Source organism: Pelecanus crispus, chromosome 2 (genome assembly GCF_030463565.1).
Source record: "Pelecanus crispus isolate bPelCri1 chromosome 2, bPelCri1.pri, whole genome shotgun sequence".
Lineage (NCBI taxonomy): Eukaryota > Metazoa > Chordata > Aves > Pelecaniformes > Pelecanidae > Pelecanus > Pelecanus crispus.
In genome coordinates this window covers 122,072,225-122,097,070 of record NC_134644.1, presented here as the reverse complement: position 1 = coordinate 122,097,070, position 24,846 = coordinate 122,072,225, and the positions used below count along the sequence as shown (strand labels likewise).

General features: G+C 39.4%; 1 protein-coding gene across 3 annotated transcripts in view; it reads right to left on the bottom strand.

Annotated features, from left to right (window-relative positions):
• Positions 1-24,603, bottom strand: part of GREB1L (GREB1 like retinoic acid receptor coactivator) — a 63,759-nt gene extending 39,156 nt beyond the window's left edge. The window contains exons 1-10 of one of the 3 annotated variants that reach the window (XM_075705364.1): positions 24,435-24,603; positions 24,024-24,221; positions 15,317-15,493; positions 12,369-12,545; positions 10,292-10,429; positions 6,709-6,843; positions 4,818-4,955; positions 4,365-4,484; positions 2,502-2,639; positions 559-744 (exon numbers count right to left, since the gene is read on the bottom strand). In XM_075705364.1, the coding sequence (XP_075561479.1) occupies positions 559-744; positions 2,502-2,639; positions 4,365-4,484; positions 4,818-4,955; positions 6,709-6,843; positions 10,292-10,429; positions 12,369-12,545; positions 15,317-15,493; positions 24,024-24,221; positions 24,435-24,603 (1,576 nt within the window). The remainder of the gene's footprint in view (positions 1-558; positions 745-2,501; positions 2,640-4,364; positions 4,485-4,817; positions 4,956-6,708; positions 6,844-10,291; positions 10,430-12,368; positions 12,546-15,316; positions 15,494-24,023; positions 24,222-24,434) is intronic. The other 2 variants (XM_009489190.2, XM_075705365.1) reach the window with 2 other exon arrangements.
• Positions 24,604-24,846: the final 243 nt, after the last annotated feature.

The window sequence follows — 24,846 nt, the reverse complement described above, 5'->3', positions numbered from 1 at the left end:
TTACTCTAAGGTGGGGAAAAATGTCTGGACCTGCAATAAGAGAAAGAAAATGTTTGCTGGTTTGCTCTCAAACTTGCAAAGAGTCCATTTCAAAACCATTTACAAGAATGAGATATTCATTGAATCACTTGCCTTAGGCTGAATAACAAATGTGGTTTTCATGTAAACGGTGCTGTCACCAAAACAATGATGACCATCACACATCTGCTAGCATTTGTCACAAAACTGAATAAAACAGACTGAGTGCCCTTAGAAAGAGCTGTGATAACTGATGGTTTGATACCCTAAGCAAATGAGTTATCTGCATTGCAAATCCATTTTCACAAAGGTGACCTGGTCAATTCCCATATGGAGAGCAGAAGCAGTATCAGCTTTTAAATTCACGTCACTTCTTCAGTCTGATGAACAAAGTAGCAAAGTCACACACACTAGATGGAGCCACTTACCTCTTCCAGGCACAAAAATAGCCAGAAAATTGGCTCTGAAACGGACATAAAGAGGGTGGGGAGAAAAAAGGACAGTCACAAATAAAAACAACTGCTTATGCAAATTGCTTACCTAGTTGGACAAGATACTGAATAGTTAAAAGTATCATATTCTCCACACTTAGCAGCTGACTGCTGGTCAAACCCAAGAGATCCAAATCCTTGTTTTCCAGCTGTGGAATCTTGTAGCAATTCACCAGCAAGGGACTTACAACAATATCACCGACATTTCCATAGAAATAAGGTAAAGTGCCATAACCTTTGATAAAAGAAACAAAAAAAAACCCAGAAATTCACAAAATATACCACTACATGAAATCTTGCACAATGTATACATTTCCAAACTTCTCCTTAATGTTATCTTGCAAAATATAGTGACTGTTCTTGGCATTATAATTGCTTACAAAATAAATGAGATAGGCCAGTGATCCTTTGCTGTATTTTACAGCAAGCGATCACACAGCTTTGCAAAAACTAGTAATAACTGTATACCAGCAAGATAATAATTATTGTTATCCAAATACAAATGAAAATATTATCTATTTGGGTCTTACCCTGACCTTTAAATACAGATTCTCCATAATATAGTGTACAAAAAAGAAAAATCAATGGAAGCAAAAGTACATTGATCTTAACATTATAAAAGCAGCATAAGTCACATTAGCATTGATTCAGCCACTGTGGTATTGCTGTGATTGATTTCACCTTTTTGCAGCTTTTCCATTCTGTTTTCATAAACAGGTTAAATAAACATCAACAACTAAACATGCTGTTCTGTAAGGTAAAGCACACGAGCACAAGCTAACTCCTCTTTTCCTTGATAAAGTTTTCAATTTAAAAGAATTTCCACACAGATTCTGCCAAACCCATCCATTTGGGTACAGCTGGTTCTGTACTATTAATAGGACGCTGTTTCTCAGGGCCCATAACATTTAGCCTAACTGAGGACTTCACTGGCAACTCTCCAAGAGCCTAAGGGCTGCATTCAATTTGCACTTAAGCTGATGACTGCAGGCACCCTCATCTTTAATAAGGACGTGTTTCTCCGAAAACCGTTAGAGCACCATGCTAGAGTTTTAGAACAGGCTTCTAGAAAACAACACTAAGCAAAACAAACCAGAAGAAGTGTAACCCTATCCTTGATGGTTTTACTAGTACATGGCCCTGTTAATTCTCTGGGAATTGTGTGTATTAGGATTATCTGTGCAAGTGAGGACTTGGAGAACTTTTCCATTCCTTCAGGAATGATAAATTATTCCATGGATTGTATTCATAGGCATGTTCTGTTAACACTGAAGCCACTCTATACAACTATCTGTATGATGCTGGACTGAAAAGACATTTAAAGAGCCAAAAACATTTTAGCAGTACTAGCTGACCCATCTTCGTTATATAGTATGCCCCAGTAGCTCAGCTTGAAAGGGATATTCACATTATGAGTCATACTTTTAAATGAAAAGCAATGTCTTTCTAAGGCTAAACAACATACGTTATACAGCTAACAGATTTTAAAAGCCTGATCTGTTCTCTCAATTGCTTACAAGAAGTATGGACTACAAAAGACAAAAAGTTAGTATGATTCACTTCTGATTAGTCAGTTCAAATAAATTTTCTGGTTCTCATGCAGAATCCCTGGGCTTCAAGATCTGGACTATAAATGCTGCAGGAAATATTTGCTTGTTCTGTAAGTTGTTTATACTGGAAAGCTATTTTCATTACATGGAAATATTTCTATCCTTGGATTTTACAAAAATCTTGTTTGTACAAAACTTCTATTTGGCCAGATGTTTTGTATAAATTTGACCCAGTTGTGACCCGCTGGCAAATCAGGTTCTCCAGAAATCACTTAACTTCCAATTTTAAGTGTTGAGCAACTAAAGCAAACTATCCGTGACAAACTGACTTCATATTGTACTGAATGCCAGAACCAACAAAAAGAAATCAAAACCCCCTTTCTCCTAGGGGAGCACGCATTTATTCAAAATGCAGCATTTGATTCCCCAGTGTAAGACTTACCTATCAGAATCACTGGTCTGACTCCTGAGTTATTCAGCAGGTTTTCAGGAACTATTACAGTCTCCCCTGCTGGGATGGGTTGAGGCTGTAAAATTCCAGTTAACATGGATTGAGGAACTGGGGCTGACAAAAGAGGCTCTATAAAATAAAGAAAAGAGAAGCTTCCATTACTAAAAGGCTCATACTGTGATTTGGCCGTATGAACAAATAAAAAAAATTACTGCAGATCACTAACTGTAATAAAATTCAAAAGGTCTCTGCATTTCCTGCTATAGTTTTAAGTAATTTAAATTAAGAGCCTATATCCTCCTGTAGCCCCACCCCTAAAATAAAACTTTTTCTGACCACTGTATTGTTGGTGGGAATGAGAGAGGGAAACAGGTTTGAATATGCATCTTCAAACAAAGCCAAGTACTAAGCCAAAAGGCCACCTCTAAGACAGAGGCTACCTCTCAATACTGCCTCTCAATAAAGGGAAGAGACTGCTCTGACTTCTGACATAGAATATACGTAGATAAGAAAGACAAATACACGCCAAAATCTCAAAGTTGTCCTTAGACAGTTGCGACAAGGATAAAAATTAGGCTTTACTCATGAAAGAGCAAAAGCAGTTTTCACAAGTAAAAAGATACAAAGTGCAAGAATTTTCTAATCTGTAATCAGGTTTCAGCACGAGGTCTGTTTCAGAAGTTTCTCAGCCTTCATTTGGTGGTTTGTAACAGATTTTTCAAACAATGCCATCAACAGAAAAGCATCATAGGCAGCATGAAGGAACGCATGCATGCATATGTTTGAGCAGTGGAATCGTTTATCCGATAGAAAAGAACACTATGAAAGATTCATGGAAAATGGAGTACACAGCAGAGGTTGTGGATTTGTGGAAACAAACTCAACAAAAGGGAGGAGATTGCCTTATACCATGTATCTTCAGCAGGTCTCTGAAGCTAGAAATCTACAAAAGCTGTGATTGATTTGAGCTGCTCAAGTAGGCAGGCCTGCACTACCATGTAACCCTTCTTCCCATGATGAATATCTCTGAAAATCAATTCCAAAATATCTCAAAATCAAGCCCTGCAAAGTGGAGTTAAAAATATATTGTGCATGTTGACAAATGTTTTTTTCTTCCTTGTATATTTGTTCTTCCACAGAGACAGGAATCAGTAATTGTTTATTCCCCTTTACAAAGTATTCTGAATCCCACAACTGGAAAGTACTTAGTGAACAGTTTTGTTGATAGCTATCATAAAGAGGTACCTACATGGATATTGATGAGTATTCACACATACTCGTATTTAATCCTGTTTCATATCACGATGTTACATATCCCTCTTACAGCTTTTCCATGCACAACAGACATCTTGGTCTCACGAACTTTATGCTTTTAACTGAAGATGATCCAGTGGACATCAGTGTCCTTTGTTAGGCCAAAATTATATAAAGCCCTTTTTTCTGTGCAGGAACTGAGCGTACTGTTTCTGTAGCACACCACACTAGACTGAGACACAATGTTCAAGGTGAAGGCTAATGGAAATCCTTCAAATATGTTCATATATCCATACACTGCACAATTTTAGAAGAACTGAGTTACATTTAGGGGACTTATTAATATTACTTTCCTCTTCCTTTCCTCTGTCTCCCCCAATAATTTCACTTTCCCACTGCCCCATCTTAGATTATGGCAACAAGGACCAGGCAATCATATGCGTTTTTCTGGGGCATCTGAAAAACTCTCCATGGTGTCCTTAACTACTTCAACAAGCTTAGTTGTGTTTTCTGTGCAACACTTAAGAGAAGCAGCACAGGGCTACTGGTCTGGCTGAGTACAGCCTTTTACAAATAAAATCTGTATGATTCAAGTTTTACCTGTTCTTGCTGAAGGCCGAATTGTAGGAACAGGTACCGCTAAACCAGGAGGAGGGACTGGGGACCCAGGAGACCATCCCCGGTGACGTTTCTTTGGCGGTCCAGAACTGGACATTGATGCTGAGAAGGAAAGCAAAAACTAATTCTAAATCCCATCCTCCCAAATGACAAGATTCCAGCTCCCATTTCCATTTCACATTGGTGTTGAGCTGGCATCACGCCACAGAGCATCAGAGGTTTATACCTAGATTTACATGAAGCCAGACTATGATGTGAAAAACGTTACCTGTGTTAAAAAGTACAGCATTATCATTAATGGTTATGCCAAAAACCAAATGGATATGTAAAGACTGAATTGCAGAAACAGCAATGCTGGGAAGAAGAACAAAATCACAAATTTCAGGCTCAACAGCCAGTGCAGCTTAAATAAAAGAACAGAGAGGTTTTCTTTACCTTGGTCTCCAGCTGTACAGCCAGGGCTTGGAGATGTTGAGTGAGGCATTGGCCGAGAGACTGTAGAACTCAATACATTATTTCTTCCTCCATTAGCGTTTCCATTAGCAACATCAGTAGCACGCAGTGAAAGAGGAGCTGAGTATAATAAAATACAGAGTGTATGGCTTGAGACATCTTGAAAACAAACAAACAAAATAATAAGGCTGCATGCAGACACAAAAGAAGAGGGCAAGATGCATGACTGAAATGCAGAGAATAATCTGCAGAGAATGATGCAGAGAATAATCATGGCAGAGAATAATCTGGGCACAGGCTGCAAAATCCTAACCTTGAAATGGGGTCTTCTGATTTCAGGGTGGGGAGGACAGGTGGAAGAAAAAAATCCAAAACAAACCCCACTAAAATAAAATAGAAAATTACTCACAAAAAAAATATTGGGAAGTTTGTGACACATTTTTTTAGACACTGAAAATTTTAAAAAATGCACATAATGAATTCAGTTTGTAAAGACTTCTAAGCCTCTCTGGTGCATCTATGTATTTTTCTGCCAGTCATCCATGTGCCATACACAGTAATTCAGTACAGGGCTCTAATCTAAAGCTTTAGCAAGGGAGACTGGGCAGAGAAGACAGGACAGTTTGCTGTAAAGTATACATGCTCCAAGCATTCCTGAGGCAAACTATGCTTAATTTTGCTACCTCTGCCTAAGACAATCCTCCAGTCCCAGCAGGTCTGACACCCTGGCAGGACCCACTATACCCAGATCATGAAATTAAACTACAACAGAGGATCACAAGAAGTTATCCTCTCACTTCTGAGCTCCTTCTTATTCTTCTTCAGAGCCTAATTTTTGCAGAATTAATAAAATATGGCATAAGCTGCATAGAGCAGACATGGAGCCCAGCGGGGGCTACAGCTCCTTGCTGTATCTGCCAGCTCCACAAGGACTTTGCTCCCAGGAATATTCCAGGAGCAACATCAGGAGGTGATACAGCAGCTTGTTGATGTCAGCTGCAACAGAAAGAGTTTGAGATGTGGGTATTTGGCTTAAAACAATGTAACGCGGAACTCTCCAGCCACAGTCGTCCAAATAAATTCAGGCACAAGATTCTCAGGTTGCCAATCAGCAAAATTTGAAAAGAACTGTTAATGATTAATTAGATACAACATAATAATATTGTGTGTATATAACAATATAGATTGTATAAAATAGCAGATATAATACATCATGTATAAAATGTAATGCTCATATGCATATATAAGCCAAACAAATTTATATTTTTTCTTATTCAAGCACACTTCCGTGTAATAAGAGTGGGGTTTTTTTTTTTCATTGCTCAAAGGACTAATGAGCTAAAGTAATAAACAATCAGAATATCACAACAGAGTACCAGTGAGGGATTTAGAGGCCACCAGTTGAGGGTTCTAATTTATTAAACACACAATACAAAAATAAATAATTAAAACAGCACAGATATTAAAACTCCTTTAAATGAGACTAAATTCCATTAAATATATCTGGAGGAACTATATCCGTTACAAATGCAGAACAACACACAGCTCTCAGTTACTGAGGCAAGAATCAGTGTCATATCAAGAAGTGACTTTTATGCTCTCTTAGATATCTTAGGAAGTGCAAAGAGGGATATGACATGCACATTCACCAGAATGTCAAATCTGAAAGCCAAGGTGTGGCTCAGTTTGGGGACGGTAATGGCCATGGAAAATTTCTGTGCAGAAGACTGCAAGAATATAAGAGTTTTAGAGAATGCTAGTGTAGTGCATGTTTTCCTTTTCTTTTGCCACCAAAAAGATGACTCCCTTATTTCTTGGCTGTTAAGCTGGTAATTCCCTTGGCTCTCAGCTATCCTGGAAAGCAAAGCCGTACCTGCAGCAAATGCCTTTCCTACGAGCTGTACTGACAGAGCCAGAGGTTTCACAATGTTCTTGTTCCGGGATGGGTCTTGAGTTCCACTTAAGTTAACAGCAGAAGATGATTTTGCTGGACTGAATACTGAAGAATCTGAAGAAAGAAGTTGTTTAATTAGATAGTGGTTAAAAATTATATATGTGTGTGCATATATAATCTGTATTATATACACATGAACAGTCATACACATTTATCTAAACTCATCTCTGCATATAATGCAAACAATTTTTTTTACACTCCTAAGAAATCATCATGTATTGACATCTTTTAGGAGCTGTAACAGACATTTAACTGGGCATTTCTATAGAATCTCATAATCTACTTGATTGATCTCTTTCACAATATTTTGTATTCACATACACTCGAAACATTTTAACTGTAGAAAGGGCTATCTCATTGCTCCTCAAAAGACCCCTGTGAGATAGGCAAGTAAACACAGCTATCCCATGTTACGGATGAGAAAGCTAAGGCAAAGAGCTTACGTGACTTGCCCCCAGCAAGCATAGGGAATAAGCACTGGAATAAGTTGCCTGAAAAGGCTGTGGAATTTCCATCCCCTGAGATTTTCAAGAACAAGTTATCAAACCTCTGTCAGACACAGCTGAGCTTGACTTAGGGCAGAAAAAAATATCAAATACATAATCTCCTTACAGCACTACTGTCTATAAGGCTATGAAAAGTGTATGCCCATTTATAAGTCTGGGTAAGAAATGAAGAACACCTGAGCCCAAACTCTTTGCATGAATTAACAAGAAGCAACTCCTTAGAGCACTTTAGCAAGGCTGAAAAACATTAGCCCTATTTTATAGAGGAATAAACTGAAGAACAAACAAATTCTAATTCTTGCCCAGTATAAAACTATAAATCAGAACTGATTCCAAACCTCTTGGCATGTAGGCCCCTACTTTAACATCAGCTACCTAATATCTGCAATTTACTTCAAGAAAAATTTGACATTTGGATGCTGATACACTGACAAATCCAAATTCTTATAACTGGGGTTAAAGAACATTAACTCAGCGTTTGTCCAGGAAGTAGTTTGCAACAAACAGGCAAAGTAGGCTAAGTTCACCTACAGATGTCCCAGTAAAACAGCCACGGAAAGAAAACAGAAGGCAAAGACCAACTTGATCTGCGAAATACATTCACCCTCAGGCCACACACCATTTGGCGAAGGAGGGTGGGGAGGAGAGTCTGCTTTGCCAGACGGAGTAACTGGGATGGGGAACAAACACAGAAGCCTCTGCTGTTGCTGCTCCACTAGAAAACCTTGTCCACGTTCACAGGAAATATGCGGAATGGCTAACAAAATAGACCAGCAGATCAGGGGCTTTGGAGGAAAACGCTGGTGTCTCATTAAATATGATGTAGCAGAAATGTAGTGTTAAAGCTTTCCTTAAAGTAAGCTGTCCAGAAGCTTTGGAAGTTGTTTCCTTGTCTCTAGTTCTAAATTTTTCTCAAAATGTTATCTATGAACACAGATGTGGCTGGTACATATTTAAACATGACACCAGTACGTAAGCAGAACTTGTAGTACTACCAGTTATTAAAATTATTTATCTTTCTATTGTAAAACCCTGTTTCTAGTTGCTTAACACCCTTTTAACACCTGAATTGAATTTTTCCCTCTTGCGTGTCTGCATAAAATTTACTTTTTTATTCTGTTCAGAGTTTCAGCCATTTCTGGATTGCCAGTTGCCTCCCCTCTGCAATGGAACTGCATCTTCCTACGCCGTTTTGAAAGGGGGACCCGACACCTGACTGCAATGTCATGGCCACACCGTACTGTCAGCTTTAACTATGGTATTTCAAAATTCTCTTGTGCTGCGATTTCTATCACGAAATTACCATTTCAGTGCAGTACCCTGTGTGTGCCCCTAACTGTCTACCTACAGGTGTCTTCTAGGACTCGGAGACTGAACTGCTCACTTACAAGGGCAGAAAACAGAAATATTTACATAAATTTAAAAGGAAAAAATGGGTGTGAGCTGACAATAAACTTAAAATAATTTCAGAAAGCAACTTGCTAATAAGTACTCCCATTTTAAAACAACCGAGAATTCAACTCAAAATACAGCTAAGCAAAGCCTAGGAGAGAAAAAAATCAGACCTCCATCATAAGCAACACATGTCAGAATTCACGCCACCAAAAAAAGGTGCCCTCCCCCCTTCTCCCAGTCACAGGGGATTCATATGTATGCGTGTGGTATTATCTTCACTAGAAGATAACAGTAGAAGGAGATGAAAAGGTTTTGACAACTGTGACCTAAGAGTACAAACAGTGACACACAGAAACACCAAGCAGACTGAAAATCGCACTGAGTGATAAGGAGAAAGCAGTATATAAAAGGTGTATCTATTAACTTGGCAGGTACAATAGAAGACAAAGCTGTGTAAATATTGGATCAGTTGTTGTTTCAAATAAATAGGTTCTCATGCATCTGCACAGTTCTCATGCCAGGATCTGGAAGCCAATGGATCATGCAATGAAATGCAGATGTTTAAACAACACTCTCATTTCATTTTCACCAAAGCCTAAAGCATACAGCTTCCCAAACAGAGACAGGCGTGACCACCTGGGCAAAGTGTCTCTGAATATACTGATCAGTGATTACAATTTCATAAGAATGCATATATTCAGCTTTTATTTTTTATTCCTTTTTGACGTACTTTGTAAGTGGAAGAAGTATTTTAACAATCTTGTTTCTTCATCTGCATTTCATACTCTAGAGAAATATATGCTCTGGTACATAGAGCTCAACCAATTACAACAACTAACAGAAAGTTTTCTCCTGTTTTTAATTTTTCAAGAAATAGCACAAACACAAAAACATATAGCAGCATAGATGAAGCTGCAGTAAAGCAACGAGAAAAAAAGCTCAAAGAAAAGCACCTTGGCTATTTGCAATAAATAAATAAATAAATAAAATTAAGATGCTGCTGCTTTGTCAGTCAATGTCCATGTGATTTGTTGTAGTTTCTCCTTGTTTAAGGATGTTATTAGTAGCTTTCTAGAACAGTTATGAGATGCATGCTAGCTCACATAACACAAAACCACTGCATGTGTACGGGGAAATTGCTATTCTAAGTACACCCTTATGTGAAATAAAATTTAAATAAATAAATAAATAGGCAAGCAAATAAATAAAAGCTGCCCCCCTAACCCCAAAAGATTATTTTCAAGACAAATAACCTAGTCTATATACTAAGTAAACACCTCCTTATAAATGTGTAATTCAAGTTTTTTGAGATCCACTACAAATTAAATGAAACAAACACAGGGAGACACAGAATCAAATAAATTAATCAAAAGACCTTTTAATACTTTTTCATCGACTGTTCTTAGGAGGACTAAGCTAACCTTCAGCCTCACCTGGGTCTTAATCTTTCACAAAGCAAATTTTGAAAAGGCATCCTCCCCACTGTAATCTATACATGGCTTGAGGTAAATACCCAGTTGTTTACAGCATCCCTGAACCAACAATATCTGAGGCAACTTACCACCCCCAATGGTTATCTTTACAGCACTTTCAGCTCCTACCTGTCTGAGTGAACCCTGATTTGTATCCATTAGCTGATCCACCCTCTGGGGTCGTGGACGGTGACACCGAAGAATTTGGTTTAGCAGAGAGGCTAGCAGCAGATGATTGCCTGCTTCTACATTCTGCAAACGAAGCAGCTACAGTACATATTAACAAGGCCTGCCTTCCAGTAGGGAAAGTTCAGCAACACGGTGGCGAAAGGTGACAAAATGTTAAAAGCATACATACAGCACGTACAACAAACAGCGGCAAATGGCAGCATTCAACAAAAATACGGCTCTCACAGTTTAGTCAACTTTGTCTTCTAATTAAGAAAACCTCCCTGGGGGCCGCTGAGAGGGCCAGGCAAATACAGACCAGATGCTGCAAAATGGCAAGAGCCCTCAGTTCGCAGCTTCCAAGAGATTTGAAGGTATTGGACATATCCCAGGAAACACTCAGTGACTTCTGTGGCACAACCTTAATACAAACCGTCATATGTTGCCCTTTAAAAGGAGAAATTGTGCTGAAACCCAGATTCTTAGTATGCCTCCACAAAACCTTCAGGGAGATCTCAGTGCTGTGGGTGTCTGTCTGGATTAAAACTGAGTTGAGGGAGAAGAGTCATCTTAAAAATCACACATTACTCCATTTTTAAAACTGAGATCTAATCAGGTTTTGTTTGAAGAGAAGCATTTCTCTTCTTTGAATTAGACCTTTAATGTAAGTAAAGGGTGAATGGTTACCAGATGGATGATAGCAATATGGGGATAGAGCCTATGAAAATAATGCCCATGAGGTTGCTTCTTTGTTGATTTTCTAAATTTTCATGGGTGCTCAAAACACTTGCAATCAGCACATAACCAAAAGCGACCCCAGGATCTGCCTCTTCCACATGTGCATTACCCCTGACAGTATTTACCAGGACACACACCAACCCCAATTGCATGAGCATCAGGGAGGGGTTTCAGAAAAAGGATTCCAAAATCAAAATAAGGTTTCTTTTTTCTGTATTTGGAACTTCAAAAAGAGACTACCAAATTAAATCTTTCTCTAGTTTTTGTGAAAAATGCTGCTGAAAAACACATCCACTCTAAAGCAGTAGTTAATTATACTTGTAACTGAGAAAAGCAGCTGAAGCCAGGATCCCTTTGAACCGCTAGCTGATACAGTACTATAATCACTCATACAGCTTGGTGATAACCATCTCTCTCTGGTGTCACGCTGCCATTCACATGAGGATGTGACTCTTCAGATGCGTGTCAGTCCTCCTGTGGAGCTTCTCCTCTCCTCACATCATCCTCTTTGGCAACAGGCACCAGATCAAACTCTGTCTTTACCGAGTGAGACCACAGCTGAGGAAGACAAGCAGTCTGCATATATACCAACTTAGTAGACAGAAAGTAGGTAAACCATTCTCTCCTTGAGTGTTTGCATGGCTCTAGCTCTAAAAACCTGCATCCTCCAATAACAGACCCCATGGCTACCCTTGCCTTGGGGTCACAAATGTAATCTCTTGAGCACCTAACAATATTGCATAGGCTGCTCCGGTAGAAGGTACGCCCAAGTGTGAAACATACCGTAAATGGCAAGAGTGTGCAAGATTTCTCCTCCTTCCCTGAGATCAGTGACCTGAGCTTTCTTAATCTTATGGCGTGCTAGCTATCCTCAGGCATTAGACAGATTGAATTGCACCTGCTAAGATGAGTATCAGTGGAAAGCCAATGTTGGAGCCCTAGCTGTGAGTCATCTTGCTTCAGGCACAGAAAAGAATCAGCAGACTGAGCAACCTTATTTCTTCTACCAAGATGGCTGCACATCCCAAGAAGGGTAGATTTAGGGCTCCCACTGAAGGCATAGGAAGACTGAGGAAGACCATTTACGATTGCACGGTTACTGTTAGGACTTAAATACACCTCTTTGGCAAAACCCAGACTTCACTGAAATCAGTGGGAATTTTTCTTTCAAGCAGTAAAAAAATTAAATCTTCCACAGTTACTTTTGAACACACACATTTTCAACAGTAACTTTCAATTTTTCCTTCAACATCACACTAATATAACAAAAACCCCCTAAGTGAATGGGCACCTTAATTACCTTTCCAGCAAATAAGGGGTCCCTTTGACAATACACCTTGGGAGCTTCTTACTAGGTAGTACTTTAAGTGCTTCTGCTTCTTTGGCTGAGTGGTTAATTTCAGGTTGATATGATTGGAAAACTCTGTGAAGTATCGAAATCCTCTTTCTCCACAGCCTATACAATTCCCAGAAAATCCTGGAAGAATGAAGCAGAAGGTATACACACAGATTAAATGACTTGTGCTCTCTGCTAGGAATAAGGCTGTTTTAACCTACCTGTAAATCCAGTTCAGAGTGACTGGAGGCCTCCAGCCAGACAGCTTCTGTAGATGCCCTGCTCAGCACACACGTGTCAGGAAGCAGCCAAACACAGGCAGATTTTAGTCTCAGCTTTTCTGAAACTCTTCCGTCTTTCTAGGTCATACGAACTTATGCCAAAATCCTACCACCAGTTTTCCATTCTGCACAGTGCAGAGAGGAACAACTACATGGAGGGGGGAAGCTATGATGCCAGGCTAGGAAATTTCTTTTACGCTGCTGATTTTACTTCCACATCTCTACATAAAAGACACAGGATCCAAGCTGCATGCTTCCCTCTCTCAAAACAGTGGCTAACCCACAGTAGCCACTACAACTTCATGTGGCTAAAATTAACCTTAATATCTAGTTAATTTTCTGGGAGACTCCTTATACAAGGCACTTCCCAAGTAAGCTGGACATTACAGCTTAGTATGGTCTTAAAAGCAATCATTTAATCATTTAATTGTCATAACAGAAGTTAGGAGTGCCTCAGAATGTTTTTTAAAAACCTACAACCTGTCATGAAAGTAACATATTTAGGATTAACGGCAGAAGACTGCTTTTCTGCAATGTTTCCAACATGGTTTCATAAAACGGGGTGAAATTTTGAGTTGAGGTCTGGAGGACAGGGTCCAAACTGAGGATTATATGCATCCTTATTTCCAGCGCCATTCACAACTATGTTAATGGCAATGTTGCACGTAGACGGCAGCGGTCTAACACCTCCTAGAACAAAGCACAGGGCATATTCTGAAATGGGCCTGCCTTAAAATCCTTGTTTGAATAAGCCCTCTATTATCTAATGCTGAACAATTAAATTCCTCTGGCTTATTTGCCACTCCACTCATCTCCAAATCACTTTCAACCCTTAATGAAAAAATATTTTATATTCTTTCTGTAACGTCAATAATGATTTATAATAGTGCTGGGCTGATGAGTACCTAATAGAAATGTTTCATTTTTGTTTCTTTCCATTTACTAATCACTTCAAGATCTGTAACAGAACCAATTTCTCATCCTCACTAGTATCATTATTTTCCACAATGCGAAGGACCTCAGAGAATACTGGCTCCTACACTCACCTGTCAGCCAAATTCATAGTTTTATGAAAAAGATATTCAGTCTTTTTGACAAAATGCGTTTTCTATAAAACTCTTATTAATTAGGCCATTGTCTTTAGCCTTACTGTGCCTCATTATCATCTTCTACCATCATGTTGCTGAGGATGCCAAGAAGTAGATTTCTTCATCCTGTTTCTCCTGGGACTGAATCAGTCTTTCCCTTCTCCCTTGCAACCCACAGGAACTATTGGTCCATCTCTATAGCTGTGAGAAACAGTCCTGTTTCCCAGGGTCCTACAGAGCTACCGTGTCAATTCTTTGCTCATAGGTACCAGTTACACAGGCCTAGAGGCATTTAAATATGTAACATCAGTAACGCCGGAGCAGAGTTGTGAGTCAGTGGGCTCATTATTAAATGGTATCAGAGATGATAGATGGATACAAAGCTGGGGGGCGGGCAGAGGAAGGCTTACCAACAAAGACAAGTAGTAGCACATTTAATCAGACTAAACACCATCTGTCTGTCTATCAGATAGTTCTTATTGATCAACTCTTGACACTTCCCTCACTCAGCAGGGGAGCAGCTCCTCTGAGGATGGCGGGATACACCAGAATACCCCACAATCCCATGTCCCCAGCTGTACCCAGCAAGGGCACATCACACCATAGCTCCCACCTAACTCAGGCCAGTGGGATTTCTGCCTTAGGTTTAAAGGTTTACAGTGTGTAGTAGCATATTAAAAGGGTTTAACGGAGAAATAACATTAAAGCTCAGAAGTACAAAAAGGAGGTTTTTTTCAACAGTTATGCAAAATATTGCTACTCTGGACCAGAATTCAAACAGCGTGGTTAAATCAGGATATTTATGCTTTATTGTAATTTATTCCCCATTGAAAGGTCTTTCTGAATATATTTTATGCAGCACAATGACTGGAGGGAGAAACAAGAGAGTGAATTCAAAACAGGCTAAAAGAGCCAAAATACATTAAATCCCTTTTACTAGCCTGTTAAAATGTCTACCAGTTTTGAGGCAGGCAGGAAATCTAGGTGCAGATAGGCCTGTCTTCAATCACCAAGGAGCATTCTTGTATTAAAATTTTAGAGCTCATAAATGTAATGAATTATGATGTAAATGGGGGTTCTTTTCCCCTATGCATTAGATTTTGAGAGGCAAACTGCCCTCAGAGCTCCTATTGAGAACAATGTTCCTGGTGGAGCCAAGGGCAGAATTTGTCCCTTAATCCACAGAAAAACAGATAGCTCATCTTCTACAGTTGCATGAGCATACTTCTTCTTAAATGAAAATGCTGTAAGCATCAGTAGAGATAAAAAGTATGTGGACAGTTCACATTTAGAATGCCAGGGCTGCAATTGACTTATGCCACAGAGAAATCACTGAGCTTCACTGTGGTTAATTGTGGAATCAGAGACTTGTTTTAAAATGGGCTTTTAAGGCAGGTTCAGCTACGGATTTAATTTAATAAAAACAAGCCTGTCCTCAACATATTCCTAATAGAAGGTCATTAGCTAAAATGACTTTAGATAACTTTGAAATGACCTTTTTCTCTGAATTATAATAGCACAAAGGAAAAAAAAAAACTCTTACCTAAAAGTGCATTTTTTCCATGATCATCTGGCAAAAACCGTTTGTCAACAGCGCAGACTAGAATGTGCTCAGGAAGGTTGGGAGATTTGGCTCCTACTAACAGGAAGCCTGCTGGGATATCAATTTGCTCCATGCACAGAGATACTAACCGTAAATCCTTGCCTGCTTGACAAAAACCTACAAAACAAACCAAAACAAATGATAAATCTTCAAAAGATTTCATTTAATTTTCTTCTTTTTATCAGTTCCAAAAGCAAATGGGGCTTCACAACTTGATGCTGTAACTGGGGGTTTTAATATATCCTTTTCAAGGGAGCTAGAGGAAATGGAAGATAGCATCTCATCAGATCCACTAGCTCAGGGTTTCAGAGACAACAGATAAACGTTATTTTAAACAGATCCTGCACACATTCAGGCAGAGAAGAGAAGTCTCGAAAGGCTATACATCAAATGGCTCAGAAACTCAGTTTTTCAAAAACATTCAAAATAAGAAGGAAAGTTTGTGATTTTGTAACAGACAACAGCTCTTAAAACATCCGAAACAATACTTTTTCTTTGTCACATTTTAGCTTACAGTCTTTTCAAGAGAACCAGTTTTGTCTTTGTTGCTTGTAACAGGCTGGCATTGGTACATAAATGTTACTAAGTAATACAAAGGAATGATAAAAATTGATGACCGATGTTTAGTACTACTAAAGGAAAAATATTTTAAAATCTGATTTTTAGCTTGTCTATACATTTTAGGAATTCCAGCAAGCAAAAGATCAATTCACTAGTTTTGCAGATGAACAGCATGTTTTCTGTAAGTCTCCAATTGAGTCTCTTGACATCTGAATGGACTGCATGACTTCAAGTCTCCAGTTAGTATTTTTACCATCCAAATACACATACATGCACAAAACAGGAACATAACATTGGTTCTTGTGATGCTGGTCAATGTAGGGCTAAAGCCAGTGGCAGAAGTGGGCAAAACCAGGGACTGGAGCGAGCAGTGAGCAGGTGGCAGGCTGGGACACACAAAAAAGCATGCCAGGGCAGCCCAGAGCCGTGGCTGGGCACCACAACGGGGTCCTTGCGAGCTCAGGACGCAGGGTGAGCTTGGCAGCCACCCACCAAGCAGCCACAGTGGGGATTTTCAAAAGGTTGGACGGGACAGCTTAGGGCACTTCGAATCACAGAGCAAGAACAGGACCTCTGGAGGTCCATCTGGTCCAATCTTTTGCTCATACCAAAACCAGCTTCAAAAGTTAAATTCTTTTGACTAAGTAAACTAACAACATTCCAAGACTCTTCCATTAGCTTCAGCACTGGACTTACAGGGGTCCCAATCACCCGTCGCTTTTTTGTACAGCTCCATCTTTTTCTTGAGCAACTTCTACTTTCAAGCAAGGAAATGACAGGTGTGAGAGAAAGCAACAGTCGCATGGCTTCCTCCACAGGAAAGCATACAATCACACCGGGCTTTCCGATTTCCCTTAGGCAGAAGTCAATGAAAGCACTGCCAAGTTTTATGAAGAACCAGACTATTATGTTGTCTCCAGCTCTCATCTCCAGCTGCAAGATCAGTGCTACAGTCTGGCCTCGCACCTCTCCCAGCAGCAGCTGGTGGAACCCCCCCGTATTTCAGGATGTCCAAAAACATCACACATTTATCCATTGACCATCTCTTTCTCACTACAGCCATAGAAATATCACAACATAGACAACACATGCATGCATTTGCATGAATCAGTATTTCAAAAGAAAGAAAATAAAAATCATCATGAGCCCCGTTTTAGTATTACTGTTAAAAATAAACATATTGAACTAACTTCAAAATTATTGTAATATCTAGTAAGACTTCAGCTATTAATATGTATTACTTACACGGAATTTAAAATACTATTCAAGTAGTCCACAGCTGTTACAGAAATTGTAAAGAAAAGTCAAACCGCTGGAGAAAGACACTGATTAAGCATCTGGAAACCCAGTGTGATCACAGCTTAACCAACAGCCACCTTGGCCATTATTAATATCGGTGTCCGCACTCTTACCTACTGCGCTAAAACCCATAGTTTAAAACTTCAGCAAGGACAGTGAAAGCTAATGTTGTTTTTTGTTTTCATCTCAGAACTGTGCCAGGCAAAGAGCATGTACAAAGTGGAATGCACGGAGTCAGCTAGCATGAACTCCCTGGCAAGCAGCAGCTTGCTGAAAACAGGGTCCAACACAGGTTCAGTCTTGTGCCTACACCCACAATCTGCTGAACCAGTTCTTGGATGAATTGTTTCTTCAGTTATTCAAACAGCTCAGTTCCAGCAGCAGCTCACTTGAGCTGAAAGCTAGCTTGGATTCATCCCTCACACATGCCTTCTTCCAGCCAATGAATTAAAATGAAGTGCCTAAATTTTTATTTACTAATCAGTGGATTTTAGTGATAACTTACTAGTAAGAAGGAACCCATGTTTTAGGGGAAAAGCATTAAAACTGCGTATTTAAAGCAAAATTTATTATTTTCGGATTAGATGCAATTCAATTTTAGTATGTAAAACTCTTTTTAAGGTGTATTCCTTAGAAACATATTGATCCTAATCAAATGGAAGGCTAGGTACCAAGCTAAGTGTTATCTAGACTTTTCAGTGTAATTTATAAAGAAACAGCTGCAGGGAAACATAGGAACAAAACTCCCTTACATTCAAAACAGAATTTGCTTATTCAAATGTTTATGCCATTTGGGTACTAAGTCCAGAATTTTCAAAACTGGCCTTAAATATTTAGGCATTCAGTGAAATCTGAGTAGCTGACATGCTTAGAAAACACCACTCTACATCTAGATTAAAAATAGGAAAATTACCCACTGCTGACAATGTGAGCAAACAGGAAATCTGTAGATAAGGATTATGAAACAGCAAGTGCGGTAAGATTTCAAGACAGATTTAAACCTGTGTTTTTACACAATTACTCTTTAGCCTTGTCTCTCGCTAAAAATTTTCAGGAAATGCCCAGAAGCACAAACAGTGACTAAAAAGAGACTTTTGAATTAATTCTTAGTAATAGCAATACTAGGACACCACAGAAAGCAGGGTTTTGGTTGTCAATGTTGTTAACAGTTATGTTTCAATATAGACTTGCTTTCAGAAAAAGCACACGACCTTGAGAGGGCTAAAGATCGTAGCAGAAACTTAGAGCCTGTTTAGATGCTTGAGGGTTTTTATGTCCCAGTGAGATGAAGCAATGCTCCAGCACACCACATCTGAGACGGAAGCAAACACTCTGCTATCATCCAGACTAGGAGCAAAACAACTTCAGCTACACTTTGAGCAGCTGCACATCACCATTCTGCCTGAGTCCCCAGGGAAGAGGGTGCAGGAAAACCCTAAGGAAACCCATCACAACATCTTAACAAGTTTATAAGCATTACTCAGTAACATCTTAGCTGTACCCATTGAAACAAACTGATGTATCTCAGTCTGCTATCACAGGCAACAGCAGCCTCCTACCTGAGAGGCTCTTGATCGGAATATATTTAATATTTCCCACCATTTAGGATATGTAGGACTACTGTAGAAATGCTGCATCCTGCCTAATCTGCAAACAATACCTAAGATTTACCCCCTATATCGTCTCTTACTCCACCCAAAGTACTCTCAGATCCTTTCCATGTTGCCCTTCTTCCTCCTTGCACAATCTCCTCCGGCATCCTCCTCTGCTTTGGTTGGTGACATCTCTGGATCAGAGGAATGTATGTGTAGACTGGCTGGCCAGCACATGCCTCTGTAATGTTCAGGCTGTGTAAGAGGAGAGCTATAATTACTTTTCTGCCCCAGGGGGCATTAGTTTGGGGACACAGATGTCATCCAACCAGCTCCTGAACTTCAGAAATCTTGCTGAAATTCGGTACCTTCAGGATCTCTACCTCTCTGCCGGAAGAGGCAGAAAGCAGCTACCAGCTTCCTGACAGATGGGCAGCAGAGCTCACGAAACCTCTTTTTCTGAGGGAGTGAGACAAGTAACAGGGCTGACACTAAAAGGTTTCCTCTGGCTCCCCTTCTGCAGAGGGGAAAGGGATGCCAATGGGCACGCAGCAAGAGGGGGCAGCACAGGCAGACCCTCAGAGCCTCCGGGGGCTCTTCTCTTGTTTATTCAACAGCTGCAACAAGAGAGCCAGGGAGGGCTGCGGAGCTTGGCCAGGTACGGCTGGGGCTCGCTTCGACCGGGAGATACGGAGAGAAAGCAAATCTGCTTCTGTGCAGTAAAAGTCTCGAATTTTCCTTCAAAGACAAGCAGATGGTATGTTCAAGAGCCCTTCATTATCCTTCTTTCCCTTGGCTTTTGGGGCTGCAAGTCACTCTTCAAGTTTTAAGTTCCTGCTGCTGTTTTAAACTGAATGAGAAAGTTCCACGTGAGAAACATTAATTTGGAAGCAAGTAACTGACTGTGGGGAAAGGAAGGTGGGATTAACCCCTTTCTCTGCTATATTTATATATCTAAAATTGTATTTTTCTAACTTGCAAGCAACACGGAGACCCCAAACCTTTTTTCTCTGTTTTGCGTGATTTTGCATTGATATTTCATTATCTATGAGAGAGAACCATTTCTACATTAGGAAAGGCAAGACATAATGTCTCTGTACAAGCAGAACTTGTGCTGCCCATGTTTAAGATTTAGAACATGCAAAATCTATTTCCATTTCATGTAAAGCTATTAATTTGTAATTGAGTTTGCACCTAAATTTCTATGTCAAGCATCACTAACACATACAACTCTTAAGAAAAAAGAATGGCACTTCAGTGTCACATTTACCTATGTACCTTTTACGGACATCTAAGTATGAAAAGGAGAAGACCCATGAGCTACTAGAACAAACCAGCTTCTCTTTATGAAATTGTTTATCAATGTGTAATTATAAAAAGTAAAAGCACACAGCTGAGCTGTTCCATTAAAAAAATCATCTTCCCACAGGATCTCAGCTTTGCTTTAAATAAAGAACAGGCATTTATATTCTGATTAGAGATTTGCAAATACCAAGAGCAGTCACAAAAAAGAATAATGAATAGCTTTTACAGACAATATCTGCATTCCTTTGAAAGAAAATTCATTAGTTTTTGCTTCTGAGAAGCACATTTGCATTCTCCAACATCACTTCATTTAAATTAATCCAGTCCCATCTTCCTGAAAAAGAAAATGTATCCCCACAACTGTCAACACTTAGAAGTGCAGGAAGCTTCTTAAAAATGAAATTTGTACATATTTTCCCTTTCCCCACCAGTTACAAGAAGTACTTTCAGTGTGGGGTACCAGCTCCTTGTTCTACTGCAGTAAGTGGGGTATTTGCATAAGGAATTAGCTTCCAAGAATTACATATGAATTACTGGTCACTGTCACTTGCTATTGTAACTTCACAGTAACTGATCAGGTGTTAAGTACCTGCTTACCTAATTGCTTCTGAAACTACCTTGGCCCTTCTTTAAGCATCAGGTAAATTGAGGATTTACTAACAAAAGAAAGGTGCTACTATTGTGTTTCCCACAGCTTGCATAAAATGCTATTCCACAAATTAGAAATAGCCTCTTTTAAAGCTACAGCAAACAAGTGGTTCAGAAGAGCTTTTTGTATTATTTTGTTGCATATTTGAGGTACCTGTATGAAAACAAAGACTTTATTTTCACGGAACAGGTAAGTTAGTTACAAAAGTTTGTGCTGAGCAGAAAAAAAAAGCCCTGAAAATAAGTGAATCCCCCAAATACCATTATTATTCTTGATTACAAAGTCTTTACTTTTATGACTAATAGTAAGGATCAATGACAAACACATTTACTCTTTCCAAGGGGCTAACAGGAGAGTTAATATGACCAGCTAAGAAGGAACATCCAACAAACTGTCACTTGTGCGGAACTTATTTTTTTAGTTGATGAACAAAGGCATTAAGATCTACTTTCTGCACCCATGTGACTGACAACTCAATCATCTGAATAAAAGAACAAGCCACCACAGGAAATAATATGATGGTTATGGCACAAATCTTGAATTCAGCAAAAGCAAACAGCACAAATACCTTAAAAGGGAAAAAGGTTTCACCCCATCTGTGCTAAAAGATGGGAGATGGGTTTTACAGCAAGCAGAACTATGAACTGTAGGTTCTAGTACCAATATTTTGCTCTTGGATAAGCAATGAAATACATGCTTAGTTTAAAGCATCCAAACACTTACAGTGACTTCAATTAGTCTATCAGTATTATTTAACATTTTCCTAATGTTATTTATCTTTGTAATTAAATAACTAAGATAAGGGATGTAAACAATGGCAGCAATCCTGTCTTACATCTGTGAAAAGGCATATTCATGAGATGAAAGATGACCTATCAGATTAATATCTTGCTGAGATACGGTCTGCAGCGTGAATGTTTGGGAACCTGGGTGTTTTAAACACTTAAGTAAAACTGTCCTAACAGATCGTTAGCAGTATTTTAAAAAAAGTATTTTCCTTTCCTTTTCAAAGGAAACCACTGCTCTCTTAAATCAGGTCCTTGAGAACAACACTGCAGAGCAAGACAGATGTTGTAAATTCAGAATGGTAAACCTGACAAAGACTAATGAACAATCTGCAGATGTAACATAGGAAACTTTCTTCTAGGGTGCTCTGATCATAAAAGACTCCTAGATAAAAATCAAAACACAGAACTGCCCCTGGAAGGTCATATTTTCCCAGGACATACTAAAAAGCATAACATTACATATACACATGAGCATGTAATTACATATGTTACGTAACTGTAGCACAACTAGGCATAACCTGTGACACGCAATATGCAGCCACAGCATAGAGGTCTGCATTGCAGTGAGCTCTGGACAGTGGAGCACCTCCTTGCAGTGCCACGTTGGGCAGGGCAGCCTTATGAAGCAATCCTGAGCAGAGGCAGCAAAGGCACTGGTGAATGTGGAACAGCTTGCACATGGATGAAAGGTCACCTCTCAAGCAAAGGCATAGACCTTTATCTGGAAACAACTAACATTTTTGTCTGGGCATGCAAACACTACCAGGGATCACCAGAACATTTGAGCGAGACTGAGAAAGATCTCCTGATGTCATATAAAAAGCTCTTTCACAATCGAATGAACAGTGACCTTGGAGCCAGGTAAGGTTTTGAGCCCTACTCCTGCTACTGGTGGGCTGGTCCAGACCCGTGTCACCAATAGTTAAAGAATCCTAAACCTTTAACCTGAATGCATTCACAATGATGTTATGCATCCATTACACTTCTGCAGGGCCCTGTTGGCATGACTGGCTCTTCTCCCTCCTTAGTGTTTTATCCTTGATATATTTAGAAGGTGTAAGCATACACCATCTCAGCTTTTGTCCTAGTAGGCAAAGAGCTTTGTTAGATAGAACTCCTTCCTCTTGCCATCCTGTTGATTCTCCTCTGCATCCTCAGTTTACTTTACATTTCTTTAACAGAAGTGATCAGAACTGCTGGTCTCCACAGGAGATTTTGCAGCCTTTACTGATACTTGTCCTCAATTGAGAATACCTTCCTAAGAATACATCATTTCATACTTTCTCCTTCGCTGCTCCTACCAATTTACAAGCCTCCAAAGGACAGCAAACACAGTTCTGTGTGAATAACATTCTTCCAAGAATACTCCCCGGCTTCCCATAGCAGCCAGCCTTTCTGTTCTTTGTATTACAGGGAACTGGAGGTACATTGTTATGGAGGGTAAACATGCTTATACAAGCTGCATTCAGAAGGGGTAAAGGCAGAAACATCCACATTTGCCACCAATTACCCCCCAAAAACGTCAAAGGATTACCAGTCACTACTGCTTACTTCTATCACCGCATATAACCATACACTATAATAAGGTACAAAACCATTCTACAAATTACAACTTTTTATGACCTCTGCACGAGGAAGCCTGTAATTCAGGAAGATACTGAATAAAATGTCAAGAATGCATTTTGGAGCTGGTGGGAAGGGTTGTTTGTTTCCAAGAGTTTGAGGGGGGCGGGAGTTGTTTTTAAGAGAAGCATGTCTAATAAATATGAATAGATCTTCCTTCTTTAAGGAAGTTAAATCTTCAGAATAGCACAATTGTGAGATAAGATGAACCAATTACACCAAGTTTACTTGGTCCAATAGGTATATTCATAATGATCTGACCCTTTCTTTAACACATTTAAAAACAAACAAAAATAGTACTGTCAACAACTTTGCTTATCTAGAACAACAATCAGGACAGCTCAGGGTAAAACTAGCAATGGCCAGCAGGCAGGTGGCAAAGACAAAACAGACAAGTTTCCACTACCATCCCTCTTATCCCCTTGGCAGCAGAAGGAACGCCAATACTCCATTTTCTCTCTCCAAACTCTTCATTCTGCCCAATCCAGCTTTGCCAGTGTTTCTGAGAATAATTTAGGGATAGACTGAGAACCAGCCATACTGATGCTGACTTATGCAACTTCTTTCAGGACAGTAAACCAATGATGACCAAAGAAAATAAAGGGCTTTCAGAACCTAATGAAGTGCCACAGCAAGTCTTAGACCCTGCTTTCAAATAATACATTACACTTTATGTCCCGAAACAAGTCCTCTTATTTTCTCAGATTTAAGGCTTTGACTTTAAATGCTATTTCCAGACTTCCTAGCTCAAGAGTTTTTAACTGTAGACACTATGCATTATACTGAGAATTAGTTGTAAAGATCACACATGTAAAAGAATGGACACCAACCATCAGTAGTGCAAGACCCTTCTGGGGCAGGTTTTTGTGAATACGGGATTGGTGGACTACTTGAATCTGACATGTCTTCATCCTCTTCTTCATCTTCCATTTCATTAACAGTTTGGTTGGTAGAAAAGTCCAGATTTCCATTTTGTGAATAGCGATGTACTAACTCTTTATCCAACTCTTCTACCTTTGGCTTCACATCTGAGTAAGAATAAAAAATAAAATAAACTTTTCATCAGTACTTGAATTTAGCTCCTTTTAAAATAACCAGCATGCTATTCTTTCTCCTTAATGAGGTCCAAGATTCAGATTTTGTGTCACAGAATGAACTGCTGTGCGGCTTTTTGGTTTTTTTAATGAAACATATCCCACCCTTTTCTCACACAGAAAAACAACAATTGAAATGTGCCATACTTTCATGGTTACCTTCCGGCAAGAAAGGAGGCTGGTCAGGATCCAGGTACAGCTGTGAGAAGATTGGCCGTGGGACAACACTGCTACATCTCAGAGAAGCTTCTATAGAGTTATGAAGAGCTTCTTCAAAACGGGCAGATTTTAGTTGCCCTGCATATGAATTCCCCATGATCTAAAAATACAAAGAAAACATCTGATAAGGGGGTGGGAAAATGCATATGCAGACCATTTACAAATTTAGAGTGAGGTCTTATTAACGTCCACCATGACTGTGATATAAAGCTAGTAAGAAAGTATGCTATGACAATAACACCTCTAACTAGTACTACATGTTCACATTTCTCCCTCAATCTCGTAGACTGTGTCCTCTTGTTTCAAAAGCAGCTTTTAGCACATTTCCAACACACTGCTT